Raw genomic sequence first — 23369 nt, 5'->3', positions numbered from 1 at the left:
ATAATGCACAGTGAAAACTCATATCAAATTCTGTAACATGCCGTAAGTTACGTTTCTTCATTACAGCGATAAATGTTCCAGTACGGTCAGAGTTCATTGCAGAATCACCTCAGAAATTTAGTTTGGAATGTTTAGAAGCAATCTTGAATTTTTGTGCCAGCTGATTTTTTTTAACAATATTTTTGTTGTAAGCTGTAATATTTGAGTAAATATTATGTCAGCATTTTTAAGAGGCTTATAACTCAACTGTTAAAAATGCTCTAGGGAAAAGTCTGGTGAGTAATATCAATCAATGTGACATATTTTTGTAACTAGAGAATTCTCATTGACTAGATAAGTATGCCAAGATGACAATTTAATAATTTAAGAAACACTTCCAAAGACAGTTTAAGGAAATGTATCACTCTTATAAACTCCCTAAAAGAAGTATTAGGTGAATTATGAGACTCATGGGAGCACAAAATTAAGGATAGGCTTTGTCCCAATTCAGCTCATTGTGGATAGGAATATGTCTACCAACTCTGTTATATTATACTCTCCCACACACTTAGTACAGTGCTCTGCACATGGTAGGTGCTCAGAAAACAGGATCGATTGATTCACTATCTATTCTGTACATGCCTGCAATGTGGATATTTCAAGTAATCCTTGTATTTGAAATTTCATTTAATGGAGTGGTTAAAGCAAAACAAGTTGCACTCCAGGAGTAATGTTTTGAAGAGCACCATAATATCTGAAAGGACCACTTTGAACCTAACTTACAAACAAGGAATGACTTAAGAACTGGAGAAAATGCAGTATAGCATCTAAATATAATTTCTTGACTACTACCTTTGTTAGCCTCTAGTCCATTAGAGTGTAAGCTCCATGTATCTTGTGATTTTGTACTTTCTCAGGTGCTTAGTACTATTGGTTGCACTTAGGTTGGCAGTAAATGTCATTCCTACTATAATTATAACATTCTAAAATCAAAAGTTTTAGACATGGCAGCTCAAATACATCTATGGATTGCTGCCTTTGAAATGATTTCCACAAAGGATTAATTTACTTAAATTCTAATGGTTTTCATAACTAGCTTAGGCTCTAACTACAATTACCAAATCTAATTCTTCCGTTTTGACTATTTTTGCTCCCTTGGACAGTTTCCTGTAGTATTTAGCAAAGACAGCATAAGTCGAATATACTTTAGCAGTCAGGCATCACTTCCATAGTCACTTAGATTCTATCACCAACTCCATTGTAAGGACTTGACATAATAACTAGAGTCCTGACAAGTTATCTACTCCAGCAAACAAAATGCAGTGGCACTCCTTTGTCCCACCGTGGCTTACGGGGCTGATTCCTCAATAACATGATGAGTACAGATAGAAATTTAAGGAGCTTCTATTAAACATGAAAAGAAAAAATCCATGCTGAGGGAATTATCGAAAGAAATGGTTGACATTGTTCAGCTTGACAGTAATGAAAGCTTCTCACAAATAAATGTCTGAAGCCCTTAAATGCCTAAAGCATTAGATCGTGTCCAGCTCTTGGAACAGTGCTTGGCATATAGCAAGCGCTTAACAAATACCACATTATTATTATTATTGTTCATGGTGTAGTGGAAAGAGCATGGGCCTGGTAGAAGATCCTGCTTGTAATCCCAGCTCTGCCACTTGTCTGCTGTGTGACCCTTCCCCACAGTCTGAAAGATCGCAACTCACTCTCCACATCTTCTGCATTCAGAAGTTTGCTTTCGCTACATGTGATTAGGATAAGGGTGCCTTAGTGATATAAAAATAATAATAATAATAATGCCATTTATTAAGCGCTTACTATGTGCAAAGCACTGTTCTAAGCGCTGGGGAGGTTACAAGGTGATCAGGTTGTTCCACGTGGGGCTCACAGTCTTAATCCCCATTTTACAGATGAGGTAACTGAGGCACAGAGAAGTTAAGTGACTTGCCCAAAGTCACACAGCTAACGAGTGGTGGAGCCGGTATTCGAACCCATGACCTCTGACTCCAAAGCCCATGCTCTTTCCAGTGAGCCACGCTGCTTCTCTACTCTCTTTTTGATACTCTACTATTTGATCTACTCTCTACTTCTCTGTTTGATATAATACCAAACTAAGACCCAAATTAGCTGTCATGTGTTAGAGCAATCCAAGTATGATACATATTAAAGAATTTTAGCCTGGACCCAGTTGAGATCTATGTGAAAGCCCCAGTAATCATGGCCGGACCAGGGCTTCTAACAGGGTGATAACTGAAGTTGGGTTTTAAACTGTACTACAAATGGAAAGAATAGTAAGAGAAAAATGCAGAAGTTTGCAAGATGATCATTAACTATTGCTGTTTGTTAAGCGCTTACTATGTGTCAAGGACTATTCTAAGCACTGGGGTAGATACAGGATAATCAGGGTGGACACAGTGCATGTCCCACTTGGTGCTCACAGTCTTAATCCCATTTTACAGATGAGGTAACTGAGGCACAGAGACATTAAGTGACTTGCCCAAGGTCACACAGCAGGCAAGTGGCAAAGCTGGCACTAGAACCCAGGTCCTTCTGCCTCCAGGCCCATGCTGTATCCAATAAGCCATGCTGATTCCTAAGCAGTCACGAAGGTTTGAAGCCACAACATGAAGCCGGATTGCTTGATAACCAGAAACTAGTCACACGGCTACTGAAGACCGGGCTTTAAGGAAACATTTGGAAAAAGAGAGCCGGTTAAATTAAACCCAAATTATTGTAGCCCATCTTCCTTTTTACCTCAGGCATAGCTTTCACAGAGAGAAATACCTTGCCCTGTGATATTATTCATTTGGTGTGGTCCCAGCCAGGAGCATATCTGGGGTCCAGAGCACAGTTAAATAAATTTTCTCTGCAAGCGCTCCCTTAGGAGAATTAGTTCCCACTCCCAGAGGAGTGGGGCTTTGCCTTTTTTGACAGAGGAGTCAGTCTCTTTCCAGAATGTCCAGTAGCTTCTGGGTGTGGATGAAGTGTTATTGGGGGAAGGCCATTCTTCCCTAAAATTCTCCTGCCAGGCTAATTGTAAAACCCCATCTTTCATGCCTCCTAAAATCCTGCCTCCTCCAGGAAGCTAAATTGACAAGTTTCTTAAGGGCAGGGCATACGTCTTCCTCTCTAGCCACTCATTCTCTGCCTTTCTCGGGCTGCTCCTCTGCCTCCCACCCCTTAACTGTGGGAGTCCCTCAAAGTTCAGTTCTGTATCCCCTTCTAATCTCTATCTATACCCACTTCTTTGGAGAAATCATTTGCTCCCGTGGCTTGACCTACCATCTGTATACGGATGATTCCCAAATCTAAATTTCCAGCCCTGATCTTTCCTTCCCTGCAGTCTCGCATTTCCTCCTGCCTTCAAGACATCTCTACTTGGATGTTACATGGACAGCTCAAACTTAATGTGTCAAAAACACATTAATATTATATACTTATAATACTAAATGTGTTTCACACCCAAAGCCTGTCCTCCCCCTGACTTTTCTGACACTGTATTCATTCATTCATTCAGTCATACTTATTGAGCAGTTACTGTGTGCAGAGCACTGTACTAAGCGCTTGGGAAGTACAAGTTGGCAACATATTAGAGACAGTCCCTACCAAACAATGGGCTCACACTCTAGAAGGGGGAGACAGACAACAAAACATGTGGACAGGTGTCAAGTTGTCAGAATAAATAGAAGTAAAGCTAGATGCACATCATTAATAAAATAAATGGAATAGTAAATATGTACAAGTAAAATAAGTGAACAAGTAACGTAACATAAAACAAGTAAAATAAGTACAAGTAAAATAATGAAATAAGTACAATAAATGTACAAGTAAAATAAGTAAAATTAATACAAGTAAAATAATATTCATTCATTCAATCATATTTATTGAGCGCTTACTGTATATGCACAAGTGGCAGTGTAGACAGTGCCACCATCCTTCCTGTCTCATAAGCCCATAACCTTGGCATTATCCTCAACTCATTTCTCTCATTCAACTTACATATTCAATACATCACTAAATCCTGTGAATTGAACCTTCACAGTATTGCTAAAAATGCACCTTTTCCTCTCCATCCAGACTGCTACCACATTATTTCACACACTGATCCCATCCTGCCTTGATTGCCGTATCAGCCTCCTTGCTGACCTCCCTTCCCTCTGCTCTCTCCCCACTTCAGTCCAATCTTCACTCTGCTGCCCAGATCATTCTTCTACAAAAGCATTCAGTCCATGTTTCCCCACTCCTCAAGACCTCCAGTGGTTGTCCACCCACCTCTGCATCAAACAGAAACTCCTTACCATAGGCTTTGAAGCACTCAGTCATCTTGCCCCCTCCTACCTTACCTCACTGCTCCCCTACAATACCCCAGATGCCACACTTCTCTCCTCTAATGCCAATCTACCCACTGTACCTGGATCTTCCGTATCCCACCACCAACCTCTCACCCACATCCTGCCACTGGCCTGGAACACCCTCCTGCTTCATATTCAACAGAAAATTACTCTCCCCTCCTTCTACTGAAGGCACATCTCCTCCAAGAGGCCTTCCCTGACTAAGCCCTCATTTCATTTTTTCCCCCTCTCCCTTTTGCGTTATCCTTGCATTTGGATTTGGTCTCTTTTTTTCACCCACACCACTCAGCCCCACAGCACTTATGTACAGATCGGTAATTTATTTGTTTGTATTAACGTCTGTTAGCCCATAGTGGGCAGGGAACATGTCTGACAACTCTATTAAATTGTACTCTCTCAAGCACTTAGTACAGTGCTCTGTACACAATAAGCACTCAATAAATACAATTGCTTGTTGTGTTCATCTAATCGCTTAGGTCAGTGCTTAGAACTCAGTAGGTGTTCAATAAATACCATTGGTTGATTGATTGAAGTCCTGTTCTGCCATTGTACATTCAAACGCTGACCTTTCTAATGACTTTATCTCAAATTCTCTGACTTTGTTCTTTTCCATAGGTGTCACTTGTTCATCTTCTGAAGACAGTGCGATTACTGCGACTTTTACGTCTTCTTCAGAAACTGGATCGTTATTCGCAACACAGCACAATTGTCCTTACTCTGCTCATGTCTATGTTTGCGTTGCTCGCTCACTGGATGGCATGTATCTGGTATGTCATTGGAAAAATGGAGAGGGAAGAGAACAGTCTCACTTGGGAAGTTGGTAAGAGTCTATGTTTTCATGCTTTGTTTTGCATATGACATTAAGGTGACTAACACTGTGGAAACGTATCTGATAACTCCGGTATTGGATGCTGTTGATCAATTTAACTATATTTTTCATTTTGGTTGATAATTGAATCATTATTGCTGGGAGAGCCTTTTAGAGCAACTCTTTTTTTTACTGAGAAAGAACAGGTATTCTAGGAAAAGCAGCACATTCCATTGTGTGTGAATGCATTTACGTGCTCAGTCAAGGTCCCTATTTTGGCAGTTTCAGCTAGAATGTTTCCTTTGGGTATTTTTAGCAATTTCAGTATTTTATATTATTTGGAGAGAAAGGATTTTAAAAAAATCTTGAAGCATCTGAAACAGATTGCACCGTAAAACCAAATTCCACTAGCTTTCAAGAATGATCCCACTAGTTTTCAAGAATGCTTTAGAGGATAGAAATAGTAAAGAAATGATATCCATTTCTGAATTCATTCTTTGTCAATCATATTTATTGACGCCTACTGTGTTCATAGCACTGTACTATGCACTTAAACAGATACATTCCTTGCCCACAATGAGCTTACAGTCTAGGAGGGTTGGAGATCAGGCATTAATGTGAATAAATAAATTACAGATATGTACATAAATCCTTTGGGACTGGGAGGGGGCAAGAACAAAGGGAGCAAGTCAGAGTGTCACAGAAGAGAGTGGGAGAAGAGGGACGGTGGGCAGGGGGATTAGTCAGGCAAGGCCTCTCAGAGGAGATGTGCCTTTAATAAGGCTTTGAAGGGAGGGAGAGTAATTGTCTGTCAGATAATTGAATGAGGATTGACCTAAGAGAACTTGGCCAAACGTGTCTTGTCAGATGTACTTTTAATGCAGAAATTTTCAATAGGAAGTCCCTAAAACAAATCAAAACTTGTGCATCTTTGTAGAATAATAATTTATTACTCTATTTATTTATTTATTTATTTTACTTGTACCTATCTGTTCTATTTATTTTATTTTGTTAGTATGTTTGGTTTTGTTCTCTGTCTCCCCCTTCTAGACTGTGAGCCCACTGTTGGATCGGGACTGTCTCTATATGTTGCCAGCTTGTACTTCCCAAGTGCTTAGTACAGTGCTCTGCACACAGTAAGCGCTCAATGAATACGATTGATTGATTGATTGAATAATAATATTCTGTTATTAAACATTTCATTTCAGGTAATTGGCAATAATGTTTTACAGTCCCTATGGGCCACAGAAACACTGTGGACAGGCATAGGAAGGGAAGGCTATGATGGGGCACATGGTAATTTTGTTTTGAGGCTATAGCAGGGCTTTGCCATTAAATACTGAAGGATAAATCTCTTCTCTCCCCACTACCAGCCCTCGAGACATTAGCCTCTATTCAACCTCTTTTCTACTCGCCAACAAAAAAAAATACCAAGTGGAAAATACTGAGAAATCCTGTCCACTTTAAATTATTTGAAGGAAGCAATTTGTTGTCAATGAAAGTCTGACCTTCATTGTTCTTGCTTCACAACTTATTTGACTGAACAGTTTGTGGGATTTCTGTGGGTTACTATCTTGAAATTGTGTTGAGTCACAGTTCTTTGGCCTTAGATGATGAGTGCTCTCTACCCCATCTGTAAAATGAAGAAATGTTAAGAAAGGCAATGTTCCACAGAGAACAGAAATTGCAACTATGCTTCTCTGCTTCTTTTTGGAGCCCCTTTCCCACCCTCTCTCCCCGTACTGTCTCATCTCTATTACTTTGCTCTTATAAATATAAACACCTTAAGCATGTAAAGTCCAAGCATCTCAAGTTTATCCTTGGGCTCTGGGAAACTTTTGGTTTGAAACCATACTTATGTTATTTTGGATAAAGAGTATTTTCTAAACTTCCTCATTACAGAAAAAAACTTTTAGTGAACTTTAAAAAGCACACAGCTGTAGTGTTCTAAAAATATAAGCAACTTAGAAAAAGGGAAATATCCTGAAGATTAAAAGAAAAAACCCTACTCTCCATATTGGTGGAATGTGAGCAATGGGAGGAGAGGTCAATCAATCAGGAAGAGTAATAATGTACTCTAGCCTTGTAGTTGAAGAAAGTGTTGTTGGGGAAGGCTTTTGTGAATACCATGGACTGCCCGAAAAACAAAGTGGATTTTGGAGTAAATTAAGCCAAAGTGGCCTTTGGAAAGCCAAATGACTTGACTTTAGATTAGCATATTTTGGGCATATAATCAGGAGGTCTAATTACTGGAGAAGACACTAATGCTAGAAAAAGTCCAGGGATAATGTGGAAGAGGCAGACCAGCGACCATATGGAAAGAGACCATATCAGTGATAATGGAAGAACCATTAGAAAGGTTATGGATTGTGGGAGAAGACAGAATGTTGTGGAGAAAATATATCCATAGAGTATTGCTATGAATCAGAAATGACTCGACGACACATAATAATAATAATACCCTTGTAGTTAAATATAAAAACATATATCCATCTACCAAGCCTTATATTAGATCTTCCCATCCTTTAGTTCATTATTAGTGAGCCTCAGTGACTCACTGAACATAGATTTCACTGGTGTGGCTTTTATATGGTTTTTTTGGCTCATTCATTACTTTATCAATATTTCCAGAGTACCTTCTGGGTGCAGAACACTGTACCAGCTGCTTGGGAGCATACAATTATAATAAAAGATATCATCTCTGCTCCCGAGAAATTTGCGATTTAAAAGGAGTAACAGGCAAGGACACATTGTATACAAGAATAAGAGCAGAAAAAATGGGTATAAATAAAGGTAGCTAAAAAATTAATATGAATGCATGGAATAAGTAAACATCTGTACATGAGGGCTAAGGGTAGCTAGTAGAAATATCTGACTGAGGAAGAAGGGATTACTCTCGAAGTGCTTCCTGGGGGAGAGGCTTTTTTGTCTTCGGTCTGTATTAAAATTCTTACGTACCCGACACCTGATTTCTTTTAGGCCAGGGCTGATGTTTTCTGCCCCTGGCCCTGTGATTTGGTGATAATTGGAAAGGCGAGTCTAGTGAGAGAGCTACTGGAGAAGAGAATGAAGCCACTGAGGCTATACAATATTGAAAACAGGTTCCAACATCCTCCTACTGCTGGAAAGTGGCATTTTGCCAAATGATTAAACTCTATTATTTTACTAGAAGAGTATTTACCCTCAAGTGCCCAAGCCATCGACTAGTTTAGTGGGCCTGATCTTGTAGATTTGGGTTTTACCATGCTGACACTCCTATCCTCATCCCTGGAGGGCCTGAGATTGGGTCTCTCTTCTTCTTGTCATAATGCATTAATGCAAGATCCCTGCCCAGGAGAATTGGTTACAGGGGGAAGTGCTGTTCTTCTGCAAGCATTTTTCACATGCATATTTAAGTCCTTACGGGTGATTTTATTTATTGTTTTTATACAGTGGATTTCATTTTTTGTCTTCTGTGCCCCGCCCCAAAAACATGGCATCTCAAGAGATGGCCAAGAGTTTGGTATTGCAGTTAGGAATGGAGGCTCAAGAGTTATAGCATAAAACATTCAAACATTCCCTGTCTTTCTAGGCATCTGTGTCATATTTTACTTAAAAAAACCTTTCAACCACAGGCAGTGGACATAAATTAAATAATGGTTCAGCCAAGAGCTCATGCTAATTTAGTTTTCTCAATGTAATATGCACATTAAAATTCAATTTCTCCTTGATATTAAGTTACTGTAAATCAAAATAACTAGAGAACTGGTTACTTTACATACTATTAGTTGACCAACTATTTAACATGGGGCTGTTTACTTGTTGATAAAAACAAGAGCAGCCTTTTCCATATTGATGTGATTGCTTCTTAGGTTGTTTGGACATGATTTTTTAAAAAACACCCTTTTGGAGGGCAGATAGAATGATGAATAAAATGGTGCATATAATTACTGGCGGTGTAATTTGATGATAGAATCTACTCAACCTTATAAAAAGTTTAGCAGACTACTCTTGGGAAGTAGTGTGTTCTGTCCGATAGTGGGGATATTTTTAATTATGGCTGTTGGTTGTTGCAAGATAAGATGAGCACAATAGAGGAATTCTTGTCTAACATCTTTCAGCTACTCAACTAAATGTGACTGATTCCAGTTGCAACCCCAAAACTGAAACCTGCTATAAGAGTTTCTTAGTTGTTTGGCATCCCAACCTTTATGTTTCACTGTACTGGAATTTTAAGGGTCCAGTAGACCTTGACACTTGTCCAAAATCAGAAAATATTTCCTTTTTGACTACCTTCATCAAGTCATTTTCATCTTGAGAATTATTTCAACTCCAGCTAAATAAAAGCTCAACCAGGAAATTCCTTGGAACTTATCAACAAAGTGTGTTATTCGTAACTTTGTATCAGTCAGTGGTATTTGTGCGCTTACAGTGTGCAGAACACTGTACTAAGCACATAGAAGAGTGCAAAAAAGCAAAGTTGGTAGACATGGTCCCTACCCCCAAGAAGCTTTTGAGGGGGAGACAGATATTAAAATAAATCATGGATATGTTCATAAATGCTGTGGGGCTGAGGGTGGGTGAATATCAAGTATTTAAGGGTACAGATCCAAGTGCGTAGGCATTGTAGAGGTGTATTTTATCTTTAAAATACAATGGGGTGGTAACTGTTTGGGCTCATAGTCCCTCTAGAAATAAATCAGGAGCATTCACTCTTTCAGGCCAAAAGGGAGCCATTTGAAAGCTTTCCGTTGAATATTCCTCCAGGCACCTACCTGCCTAACTACTCTACAGAGGGAGGGCCTTAGGCCTTGAACAGAACATGGCTCATGTTTTTCTCCCGAGGCGGGGGCTTTGGAATATAGTTGGTTAGCAATAGTATGATGGTGAAGGAGGATCTTCTTGGGCTCCAAGCTGAGTACTAAAGGAGTTGCTTCCGGTCTCACAAGCCTGTAACCTCGGTGTTATCCTTGACTCCACCCTCTCAGTCAACACTCATATTTAATCTATAACACAATTTTGTCAGTTCAACCTTCACAAGATCGCTAAAATCCATCCTATCCTCTCCATCCAAACTACTACCACGTGAATCCAAGCACTTATCTTATCCCGCCTTGCTTATCCTATCGTTCACCTTGCTGACCTCCCTTCCTCCAGTCTCTCTCCACTCCAGTCCACACTTCACTCTGCTGCCTAGATCATTTTTGTACAAAAACATTCAGTCCATGTTTCCCCAACTCCTCAAGAACCTCCTCCACATCAAACAGAAACTCCTTTCAATCAGTTTAAAGCATTGTCACTTTGCCCATTTCTACTTTACCTCGCTACTCTCCTACTACAACCCAGCCGACACACTTCACTTCTCAAGTGACAACTTACTCATTGTACCTCAGTCTCATCTATCATGTCAGTCTCATCTATCTTTTCAGCAACCTCTCACCCACGTCCTGCCTCCGGCCTCGTATGCCCTCCCTCCTCAATCTGACAGACTATTACCCTCCCCACCTTCAAAGCATTATTGATGGCACATCTTCTCTAAGAGGGCTTCCCTGACTAAGCCCTCATTTCCTCTCTTCCCACTCCCTTCTGCATTACCCTGACTTGTTCCCTTCATTCACTATCCCCGTGAATAAGACCTTACAAACATAGAGACCGTGCTGAAGCTTAGCCTTCATTCCAGTTTTTGAAGAAGTCACAGAGTCAGTCCCAAAGAATGAGAGAGCTCCTTGATATCATGGCAGCCCCATAGAAATCTACAAGCCAAGAGAGAAATTAATATTTATGTGTCCTTTTGGGCTCTTCAACATTTTGATTGTTTTAAAGAATGCTGCAGGACTTCAGAAACACCACTGTAATTGCCATCTTCAAGAGGAAAAGGTGATGATAGACTTAACTGCCACAATATCATGCTGCTCTCCAGAATCAGCAGTATTCTAGCCAGAGTTCCCCAGGCTGCTTCCATCATAACGTAGTTTCAAACCAATTTGTGGCACACCACTCATGAACTTTTTCAGCATGAGGAAGCCGTATCATCATCTTTATTCTGTATTTTTAGACTTCCCCAAAGTATTTGGCACCATCATCAGATCTTGACTTTGGCGACTACAAATCACATTTGTCTGCTTTGAGACATTCATTAGGATCCTAAAAACAACTCCATTTCAGTGTGTCCAGTCAAATTAGCAGGCAAAAGGCTTTACTGGAGTCAAGCAGATGCAGCAAGGGACAATTCAACAGACTATGGACTATATTGAAGGTTTTGGGAACAGTCACCACCCAGTAGCTCCTGAATACTGAAGCAGCATGGCTTAGTGAATGGAGCACAGGACTGGGAGTCAGAAGGTCATTGGTTCTAATTCCAGCTCTTCCTTGTGTCTGCTGTGTGACCTTGGGCAAAGCACTTTACTTCTCTGTGCCTCAGTTACCTCATCTTTAAAATGGGGATTGAGACTGTGAGCCCCACGTAGAACAGGGACTATGTCCGACCTGATTTGCTTGTATCCACCCCAGCACTTAAGTGTAGTGCCTGTCACATAGTAAGTTTAACAAATATCATAATAATTATTATTATTATTACTGTTGTTGGGGAGAATGTGATGATAACCAGGTATCTGAATTTCTATGGTAGTAGTATCTATCTTTCTGAAACTTGGTCCAGTGGCAGAAAATGCATCTAATTTCTCGAGCTATAATAATAATATTCTTGACAATAAAATAATGGTTTTAAGTGCTTAAGATTTGCCAAGCACTATACACGTCAGACACAGTCCTTGTCTCAACATGCATGGAGAAAAGAGAACCCAAAGAACCTAGCCGATTTTGGTGAATGGAAGTAGGGAATCCCCAATTAGTTAGGCCAGGACCATTTAAAGATATGTTAAGAATAGTGTCAAAAATGTACATTTATCAGTGGGAGATAGCAGCAAATAGTCCATCCTTGTAATAAATTAAAGAGAGGGAATGTTCTTGAAGAAAGACATCAGGAAAATCTGGATACCAACTGGTAGATCACAGCCTCCTTTTATCTGGGCACACTTTGCGGAATAAATTATGAATTGCACATCCATCTTTTTAGCCACTCCTGAATACGTGGTAGATTGTCACTATCAGTGGAATTAACTTCGAAGAATCGAGAGCTTTATATGAGTGCATCTTTGTCTATATATACACGTTTGCCTGCAGCAAGTCACATTTTATGCACTTAATTTATTCAGCGTTCCTGTTATGTTTTCTTAAGCCTGCTTCTACCTCCCCATGATCAGGTATTTCATCCCAATTTTGGAAATTTAGGAGGTGTTTGAAGACTGAAAGATTTTCCCAGGTAGATATTTGAGATATTCACCATGGACTTCATTTGATCTCTGCTGTCACCAGGAATCTTGTCACAGTACCTCCATGCATGAATTGTAAATCTGCCCTTGAGGGCCAGCAGTTGAGTCACTGTGCTTTTATTTAGCTTTCATGTTTCATAATCATTCATAGTGAAGGGAGTAAGAGTACAGTGTCAAGCTTGAAATTTTAAATTCATCCCTGTTTATATGGAAGATCTAATTCATGATCAGTGCACTAATGTCTAATATTGATTTCCTAAAAAGGTGTAACTGGGTTGTTTTACAGTGCCCTGGACTACTTCAAAGAAGTCATTCATTTGCTCCTAAAGTCTACTATTTCCCTTCTGTCATACCTTCAGTTTATTAGAGGCCCTTAGGGGATGTTAGTGTATAGAGACAACAGTCTTTTCCCATTAGGTATTGAACACAAGACAGCTTCCCGGCTGCCTTTACGGAAAGGAGGTCTGCCCAGGGATGTTAGTTCAATGAATGGCCAGCCTGGAATATTGAAACACTATACCATGTAACACCAGAGGAGGCACAAGGGAAAGAAGGGACTTCCAGATCTTCAGGGATTTGGATATTTATTTGGAAATTTTTATTTGTACTAAATCCCGTGTAGGTATCAGGAGATGAACATTGTTTGAGACTGGTGCAGCCCCTAATGGGTTGGCAACTGTGATGTGATTCACCCATAGGTGGAGGTTATGGTAGTAGTACTAGTCATGTATGCCTTTACCTCAGAGGAAGATGCCAAGATTTCAGTTGATGCCAGATAGCTGAATCCCAGCAGTGGTTTTAATTTCACTTCCTTCTTCAGGTCTGTCACCCTAATTTGTAGCCCAGAATTCTGGGCTTTGGTCCAGATTATGGCCTCCCACGGGCAAGACCAAACAACTGGAAGCAGTGTGGCCTAGTGGTAAAGGTCCAGGCCCGGAAGTGAGAGAATCTGGGTTCTAATCCCAGCTCTGCCAGTTACCTGCTGTGTGACCTTGGGCAAGCCACTTAAGTTCTCTGTGCCACAATTTCCTTATATGTAAAATGGGGATTCAGTGGTAGGAACTAAACATCACTATGGAGAGCTGTGTCAACAATGCACACTTAAGTCCTGTTTATTTTTGTAGTGCTAAACTTACTCCCTGGTGAGGGAACTCTCAACACTAAAACCTTGGCAATTAGCATGGGAAATGGAATTCAAAGCAAACAGAATTATTGCTTTCCCTCAAGGTTTTCTCACAATTTATTTTTCCCAGTGGAGAAAAAGCAGTTGAGGTTTAGGTTGTAAGCCCCATGTGGGACAGGGACTGTGTCTGGCCTGATTAGTGTATATCTATCCCGGTGCTTAGATAAATTCGTTCATTCAGTTGTATTTAGTGAGTGCTTACTGGCTACAGAGCACTGTACTAAGCACAATGCAACAATAAACAGTGACATTCCCTGCCCTAGATCAGTGTTTGAGACATAGTAAGTGCTTAACAAATATCATTAAAAAACCAAAAACACCGTAGAGAGATTTTGGACATTTGCACAGTGCTCTGTGATATAGCCTACAATTTTCCTTTGGTGGAAGTCAGTCAAAAGATGAGGACAAACTTCTCTTCTACCCTGCTTTTAGCCCAACCCAATTATGACCAGGACCTCCTTTAGCGGGTAAGCAACTGAGGCAGCCTTGTCAGTGCACAGCCTCTGAGTAGGAAGCCCAGAGAAGTCAAGTGACTTGCCCAAGGTCACACAGCAGACAAGTAGTAGAGCTAGGACAAGAACCCAGATCCTCTGACTCGCAGCCCTGTGCTCTTTCCATTAGGCCACTCGCTTCTCATTATGCCACACTGTTCCTCATTATACCATCTTACCATCCTTTTAATCATTTTTCATTCTTTCTTGAACCTCTATGTTTCTCTCTGCTATTTAAGGTATTGTGACTTCTTAAATCTTACATGACATATTTCAGTAAAGTAATTGCCATTTTCCATGGCTTTTTTTTTAAATAACAGAATTTTATGGCAAAATCTTATTTAACTTGGACTTGGCACCCAATTGTTTTCTACTATACTTGGGTTTTGTACTGCTCTTCCCAACCTATACTTGCTCCTTGCTATTATCTGCAACCTGGTATGTTCTGTTTCAGCAAATCCTATTTTCGAATTTGTCCAAGTCACTTTGAACTGTATTTCTGCTTTCTAAAGTATTATCGACCGCACCAATTTGCTATGGGGTAACAACAACACAATAATAATAATAATAATAGTATTAAGCACTTACTCTGTGCCAAATATTGTACTATTCTCTGGGGAAGATACAAGATAATTAGGTCAGACACAACCTTGGCCCCACATGGGGCTCATATCCAAACTTGATGAGCAACCATCCTTTCAGTTCTTTCAACCAGGTACTTGTTAAAGACAGTAATTAAACATTACTGATCCCAATATCCTTGGATAGCACTTGCTCTCTCCCTTTCTTCCTATTCCCTCTCATTTGCAGTTGAGACTTGGATAACACCTTTCCCTTGGGGTGTCTCACAGATCCTGATCCAGGAGATCTTCCCAGTGTCCATGTGTCACTGTCTCCCATTAAGCTCCCTATCAAACAACCCATGGTATTAATTAAACACTGTTTGGGGGAGTACAATAGAGTAGATATTCATGGTTCCTGCCCCCAAGGAGCTTACAGTGTAGTGGAGAAGACAGACATGAAAATAAATTACAGGTGGGGGAAGCAACAGAGTAGTCATTCATTCATTCAATTGTGTTTGTTAAGCACTTACGGTGTGCGAAACACTGTACTAAGCACTTGGAAAAAGCACAATACAACAGTAAACATTGAGGATATGTACGTAAGTGCTGTGGGGGTGGGGTGAATATCAAAATGTCTAGGGGTAGGAACTTAAGTGAAGAGTTGATGCAGAAGGGAGAGAAAAGAGGGTGGGAAAGTGAGAGGGGTAGTCTTCTTGAAAGATATGTGGTTTAAATAGGACTTTGAAAATGGAGAGAAAGCTCTTAGGAAAGCTCTGAGTTCAATTTGCTGTGCACTTAACTGTGTGCAGGGCACTGTGCTAAGTACTTGGGAGAATACAACACAATAATATAACAGACACATTCCCTGATATTCACACATAGCAACTTAATAAATGATGATGTTGGAAATGTCTCCTTCTGGGCAGCGGTGGTTTGGCCTTGGGTACAAAAGAAATCCTTTATTAGAGGTGTGGTTGGAGCTTTAGGTTTTCTGTCCATTCGCTATCTGTATTTTAGAAGTTGATCTCATTGAAGGTCCCATGTTGGAAAAGGCTATCAGTGGCTACAGTTCAATAAGGATATTTAAAATACCCAGATGCATTTGGACAAGGGCATTATTTGCAGAAAGGAGTTTTATTTGCCCATGTGCACCGTAGTGGATTGTATCTCAGGATCTGGTTTTTTTGTTTGTTTGTTTTTTTTGTTTTTTTCATTTCGGGAATGGGATAGTCTACAGATAAAAGCTTCTCATGCATTCTTATCCCTGATAATAAAGAAGATAATTATCATAAGCCTCTCATTAACATAACATTCCATGATTTTCTTTTCACATGTTAATATGGTACATTCTCATTTAAAATGCTGGCTACAGTAATTGAAGATCACTTGGAAAGAAAAATATTTTTTCATTCTGGCACCCGTATTTTTGTAAAAACAAAGATATTGCTAGAGCCAAGGCTCCCCTTGTTAATGTGCTCCTAAGGAAGAAATGGGTAACTTTTCACAAACATAACAGCAAATTTTAGAGCTATTTAGTGATATATCAATAAATGGTATTTATTGAGTGCTTACTATGTGCAAAGCAATGTACTAAGTGCATGGAAGAATAATATGAGTTGGTAGATATGGAAAACAGGCCATATATTTTTGAGGAATTACAAACTGCACTCATTAAATGATCTTGCCTCACCAAGTGATCTCTTTTTTCAGAGAAATCTTCAAGGAACTTTTAGACTGTTAGATTTTTTTGATAGTTAATGATTTATAGTATGTGGGCTATTTGAATGGGCAGTTTTGAAAAACTGAAATAATCATGTGATTCTGTAAATAACTGCTGAAGAGTGATCAGATGTGCCGTGTAATTAAGAAATTAGGACTCCCAGTGTGTGAGCCTCACACTACATTTTCCATTCTTGTTTTTTTTTTCTCCACTGGGAAAAATTAAATTATGAGAAAACCTTGAGGGAAAGCAATAATTCTGTTGGTTTTGAAGCCTATTTCCAATGCCAATTGCCAGTGTTTTAGCGTTGACAGTTCCCTCAGCAGGGAGTAAGCTTAGCACTACAAAAATGAACAGGACTTAAGTGTGTTTTGTTGACACAGCTCTCCATAGTGATGTATACACTGTTTCCTAACATTGTTGCCTGCTAGAGTGCCTAAAAAAATATTACTCCCCCCATGCAGACAGAAGCTAAAGGGATGACTAGATTCATGCACCAGCCTGGATTATCCATGTGTTGCTTGGTTTTAGTATTGCCTGGATTGGTCATATCTAACTCTCACTTGTATATTTTTCCCCCAGTGCTTAGTACAGAGCTCTACACACAGTGGTTATTTAATAAATACTATTACTATTATTACTCCTCCTACTACTATGTTGCCGACTTGTACTTCCCAAGCGCATAGTACAGTGCTCTGCACACAGTAAGCGCTCAGTAAATACAATTGAATGAATGAATGGTGTCCCCTTCCTGAACTAGAGAAGGCATTCATACGAATGTTGTTGTAGTGTTCATAAAACTTGTTTCATCAGACCCTTTGCCAAGTCATTTTGGAATTAACCTCAGTATATGTGCTTGCATTCCGGGGATATTGTTTAAGAAGCTAAGCAGTTCTAGGTAAATCACTGTGTGCCTAATACCCTAAGGCTATATTTTGGTTTAAATATAATTATATTTGGGAGTTAAGATGTGTCAGAGAATTTTTAGGGGTCTATACTAGCCAGGCTTTACTTCTAGAAAGTTTTCACTCCTGGACTAATTTATTTTAAATGACATGGCATTGGTAGATCACAACCCTAAATTTCAGATATATGTCAAAGAGGGCAACCCTCATATGGATTCTGCAAGCATCCTGTTGCCACTGTTGAAGACAGAACACTGGGCTGATCAGGTTATGGCAATTCTGGTCTTACCATCTTAAAATCTAGACATTTTGAGCACACTTTTCAAGGGCTTTTGGTTTTCCTCCCAGTTGATCTAAAGACTTCACTTACAAAGGGGCCTTGAAGTTGTCAGTAAGATCGTATTTCAAAAATATAAGAATACTCAATTCTCCTCAAGTATTCAGGTAGTAATAATACCAATCATGTAGCTATTACTCTTTATTAACTTTAGTTTAAAAAAATGCCTACAAAATAACTCTGCATTAGAGTTGTTATAGATACAAGTGACCATAGTGCAATTCAGTTTTGTTTTCAAATCAATCAATCAATCAATCGTATTTATTGAGCACTTACTGTGTGCAAAATGAGTCTTGAAAGGTTCTACAGACACATGCCAACCTTCCTGACAGTCTTATTCATTTATAACAAAAGTGAGAGTTACTGTCAGTATTTTTCTATCAATATTGGGCTCACTTTTAATCGAGGGTACAACATGTTGAATAGTTTTTGTCAGGATTGAAAAGTACTATTCTATGAACAACTATTAAAGCTAACACCTTTAAAGATGATGTTTATTTGGCCTGGAATCGCCACCTTTATCATCTTCCAAATCTCACTTCTTTGTGCGGAGATCATGTTTCTGGCCCATCAGGAAAAGGCAAAAAATCAATTCTACAAGCTGTGATTTTCTGTTGTCTACAGTCTACAAAAAAGTAATACTGCGCAATAAGGGTGCCACTTTATAAAGTACCAAATTGTGGTGAGCAACAAGATTTTGCTTTGGTACAGTGGCCAGCATCTTCTTTCAGAAGAACAGGAGTGAATAGGAATTGGCTTTGCAAAAATATGTCTTTCCTTTGTGAAGAAATGGCTGGTGTGAAGGCCATGCCAAATTGTACAATATACATAATCTAATCCTTTCATGTCAGCAGGATCTCTGGGATTCAAGACTGTGAGCCCACTGTTGGGTAGGGACTGTCTCTATATGTTGCCAACTTGTACTTCCCAAGCGCTTAGTACAGTGGTCTGCACACAGTAAGCGCTCAATAAATATGATTGATTGATTGATTGATTGATTCTCCCGTAGTGGTCCACTGAACAGTAGGAGAATCGGCAAGAAAGCAGTGAGCAGGACATCTCAGCTTGCCTAAGCGTGGGAGCTGGCTTGGGAATGTTCACTCAAGGGTCCTGTTAACTACCCTACTGGAAGCAAAACGAAGCAGCATAGCCTAGTCGATAATTAATAATAATAATAATAATAATAATAATTGTGGTATTTGTTAAATGCTTACTATATGACAAGTACTGTTCTAGGCGCTGGAGTAGATACAAGGTTGGACACAGTCCCTCTACCACATGGGGCTCACAGTCTTAATCCCCATTTTACAGATGAGGTAACAGAGGCACAGAAAAGTTAAGTGGCTTTCCCAAAGTCACACAGCAGACAAGTGGCAAAGCCAGGATTAGATCCCATGTCCTTCCACTCCAAAACCCATGCTCTTTCCACTAGGCCATGCTGCTTGACTTGTATCTACCCAGCACTTAGTTCGGTGCCTGGCACATAGTAAATGCTTCGCAAATACCATAAAAAACGTAATTACAGAGTTCCTGCGCTTTCTCCTGTTGTATTTAGTGCATTTCCCTCCTTGTGAAATCTGAGATAGAAGTGGTATTAAGAATTTATTGGCATCCAAGTTTCACCTTGTGAACCTTGCAGTAATGAACAGAAAAGTCTAACACTATTAAAACAGTAAATTTTAGGCAAATTCCAGAGGGCAAGAACACCTGTTGAAACCAGTGAATGAATGCCTTGCCCCTTTCTACCTCTCTGGTTCAATAATTCCCATTAATTTCTGCCAAAGCCTCTAATGTCAGCAGCCAAGAACTTTGACCCTTTTTTATGAGGATATGCAACATGTATTCTTTATAGGATTGATTTCTCTCTCTGAGAAGCCCAGCAGAACTGATTTCAGGATTTCTGTTCCCAAAACAATATGAAATCCAGAGCTCTACATACCACTTCTCCTGCTTTGTAAGTAATAAATAGCCTTCAAGAGAGCAAAATGAAATGGTAGAGAAGGATCTTGGCCTAGTAGATAGACCAAGGGCCTTGGAGTCAGAAGGACCTGGATCTAATCCCAGCTCTTGCACTTGTCTGCTTTGTTACCTTGGGCAAGACAGTTAAATGTTCTGTGCCTCAATTACACCATCTATAAAATGAGAATTAAGACTGTGAGCCCCATGTGGGACATGGACTGTGCCCAATCTGATTTGTTTGTGTCTACCCCAGCGCTTAGTACAGTGCCTGGCACATAGTAAGTACTGAACAATTACCATAAAACAAAAAATGATATGGCCCAGGGGTCCACATTATCTTAGATAATTCTCAAGGTTAGATGTCCTTTTTTGATCGAGCCTTAGTGTCGCTCTGTCTCTGAGAGAGAGAGATGTGGAAGAGAGCCAGTGGACTGAAGTTAAGTCTCTACTGAAAGCAAGTGGTGTCTCTGCTGCTATTTTTGTTTTCAAAGAGGCCTTGGTCCTCTTTTCCCCATGGCAGGTAAGGTGGTATTTCCTAAGACCACAGAAACAAAACCTATGAGGTCTCAATCCAGCAGAACCCTCCAAAGAGTAGTTAGAGACACGCAAGATGTTAGTTGAGAAAGAAGAGGCTTAGAATATTCAGTAAAGGTGATTATTGTTCCTTCTATTGAAGGGTGGGGTATGATTTTATAATTTCTCAGGAGAGCTCTGCATTGTGAGATCAAATCCTTTTCCCCCAGCAGGCAGGCAGTGCATTAAATAATGCAAATTTGGCAATACAAATAGCATTTTGTCTCAACTAAGAATGAAAATGGCCTCAGTCTATCTGCTTCAAACATCACCTGGCTTATTAATGCCTTCCTCAAATTGGCTGTAAATTCATGTATGGGGGAAAAACCTGGGTATTTCCGTGTGCAAACTCGTTGGTGCGTTGAATCTCTCAATATATTTAATTCAAGTTACTGATAAGTCAAACCTGAAGTCTCATAGAGCATCACCTGCAAACACCAGGTACCATTGGAATAGTTTCAGAAGAAAGCTAAACATGAGGCCTCCTTTCATGGCTTAACCTTTAAGAATTGCATCCTGAAGTCACTGCCCTGATTCAGGACAATTGAGGCAGCCTACATTTTTCCACAATATAATAATAATAATAATACTAGCATTTGTTAAGCGCTTACTATGAGCAAAGTACTGTTCTAAGCACTGGGGGGGATACAAGGTGATCAGGTTGTGCCATGTGGGGCTCACAGTCTTAATCCCCATTTTACAGATGAGATAACTGAGGCTCAGAGAAGTGATTTGCCCAAGGTCACACAGCAGATGTGTGGCAGAGCAGGGATTAGAACCCATGACCTCTGACTCCCAACCCCAGGCTCTTTCCACTGAGCCACACTGCTTCTCTTAACAGTTCCTTGCTAGTGAAAATTTTTATTTCCATTCAGTTATTATCTTTATAATAATAAGCACTTTGATTTAAAAAAAAGTAAAAAAGCATTCATGATTTAGCATTTCATTTTGTTCCTCAAATAATCTCATCTTTAATGTTGACAATGTTCTTCACAGGTAATCCTATTAGACTAAGCTCGTTGTGGGCAGGGAATGTGTCTGTTTATCGTTGTACTCTCCCAAGCACTTAGTAGAGTGTTCTGCACAAAGTAAGCACTTAATAAATATGATTGACTGTAAACTACTCAAGAACAGGGACTGCGCCTTTCACTTTTATTGTAGCCTCATAAGTACAGTGCTTTGCATGCAGTGGATGTTTAATAAATACTAATGTAAATTTACTAAGGTAAATGCCATTGGAAATCAAGGTCCAGGTAGATCTTGGCTTACCCATTAAGAGGGAAGGACCCAGAAAGTCCAGGGTGGCTAAAAGTGGATGCGGCCATTATTTTCATGTGGGAAAGGGGTCCCATTTTCAGATTATGGATCTGTGGACCTGTAAATATAATTTCTTTTCATCAGGAAAATTAATTCAACAGCTGCCTTGATAAGAGAGTAGATAAATTCGGCAATAGACTGTGAGCCCACTGTTGGGTAGGGACTGTCTCTATATGTTGCCAACTTGTACTTCCCAAGTGGTTAGTACAGTGCTCTGCACACAGTAAGTGCTCAATAAATGCAATTGATTGATTGATTGATTTAGTGGTAACGTCCTTTTTGAACAAATGGCAGTTTGATGTGTTGTAACTCTGTGGTTTTGAGCTCCAGGGCTATTAATAGGGTAGAAAATAAAGTTAAAAAGGGCCCATTAGATGATTGGGTTCAAACCCTATCTGAGAAGAATTTTCCATCACAAAGTTTTTGAAAGTTTGGCCTAATGGGGCTCTTTAAATTTTGCCTGGAAAGAAGCTGCCATGATGTCGCCAGCTAATGTAGCTCATGTTCTATTCAGTTTCAGTAACGAGCTGCTTCCTGCCATATGCAGCCGTAGCTTTTATGAATATCAGAGTCGCCAGACAGTGATGGGGACAGCAGTAGGCATTTCAAATAATGTCAACTCAAACAAGGTCTGACCCACTTCAGAAGACAGACCACTTTTCCTTTTTCATTGTTGGTCCCTTTCTTAGCTCTACATCTGGAGGCTGTGGCTCCTTCCTCTTTTAGCTTTATGCTAGTTTTAACAAGGCTGCTAGTTATCAACACTTGCACTTCCCCCAAATACTGCCCCATCTACCTTGAGCTTTATAAATGTCCAGAAAAGAAGAACAGGCTCTAAAAGAAAACAGAGAGGACCTGATGAGGAATCTGGGTATTCCCTGCTTCTCCGTTTCTATTTCCTTTCCGTTAGGATTTCAGACAAAATATGTGGGGAAACTTCTGTGAAATTTTCTGCAGCCAGATGCTCTTGTGTTTTCTTCGCCTAGCAATATGGGGAGCATTAGGAGAAGGTGGGATCGGCTGTTGGTGGGAAGGAAAGACATTTAAAGGACATCCGGAGCCAATGTAAAATTCTTAAGAGCAATTACAATATTTTTAGCTTAATTATTTCTGGAAAGTGTTTGTAAGGAAGCAGTGTGGTGTGGTGGATAGAGCATGGGCTTGGGAGTCAGAAGGTTGTGCTTTCTAATCCCGGCTCTGCCACTTTTCTGCTGTGTGACCTTGGGCAAGTCACTTTACTTCTCTTTGCCTCAGTTTCCTCATCAGCAAAATGGGGATTAAGACTGTGAGTCCCAAATGGGACAGAGACAGTGTCCAGCCTGATTTGCTTGTATCCTCTGCAGAGCTTAATACAGTGCCTGGCACAGTGTAAGCACTTAACAAAAACCAGAATTATTATTATTACCCCCGGCAGTATTGGTAAGCAATAATATAATAATAATAATAATAATAATAATAATAATAGCATGTATTAAGCACTTACTATGTGCAAAGCACTGTTCTAAGCGCTGGGGAGCTTACAAGGTGATCAGGTTGTTCCACGGGGGCTCACACTCTTAATCTCCATTTTACAGATGAGGTAACTGAGGCCCAGAGAAGTGAAGTGACTTGCCCAAAGTCACCCAGTTGACAAGTGGCAGAGCTGGGATTTGAACCCATGACCTCTGACTCCAAAGCCTGGGCTCTTTCCATTGAGCCACGCTGCTTCTCAACAGTCATATCTTCACTTTAAGTAGTTACACAGATTTAGCTCAGTGATTTATTATGTTGGCTTAATCTCATAAATCAATCAGTAGTATTTATTGAGTGCTTACTGAGTGCAGAGCCCTGTACTAAGCACTTGGAAGACTCAAT

The 23369-nt window shown here is 39.9% G+C and overlaps 1 protein-coding gene across 1 annotated transcript in view; it reads left to right on the top strand.

Moving 5' to 3' along the window:
• Positions 1 to 23369, top strand: part of KCNH8 (potassium voltage-gated channel subfamily H member 8) — a 268495-nt gene that overhangs the window by 157517 nt on the left and 87609 nt on the right. The window contains exon 7 of the mRNA XM_038769533.1: positions 4965 to 5169. Coding sequence (XP_038625461.1) covers positions 4965 to 5169 — 205 coding nt within the window. The remainder of the gene's footprint in view (positions 1 to 4964; positions 5170 to 23369) is intronic.

This window comes from Tachyglossus aculeatus, chromosome 2 (assembly GCF_015852505.1).
Source record: "Tachyglossus aculeatus isolate mTacAcu1 chromosome 2, mTacAcu1.pri, whole genome shotgun sequence".
Taxonomy (NCBI): Eukaryota; Metazoa; Chordata; class Mammalia; order Monotremata; family Tachyglossidae; genus Tachyglossus; species Tachyglossus aculeatus.
The sequence above is the reverse complement of the archived record's forward strand: the minus strand, read 5'-3'. Positions and strand labels throughout refer to the sequence as shown.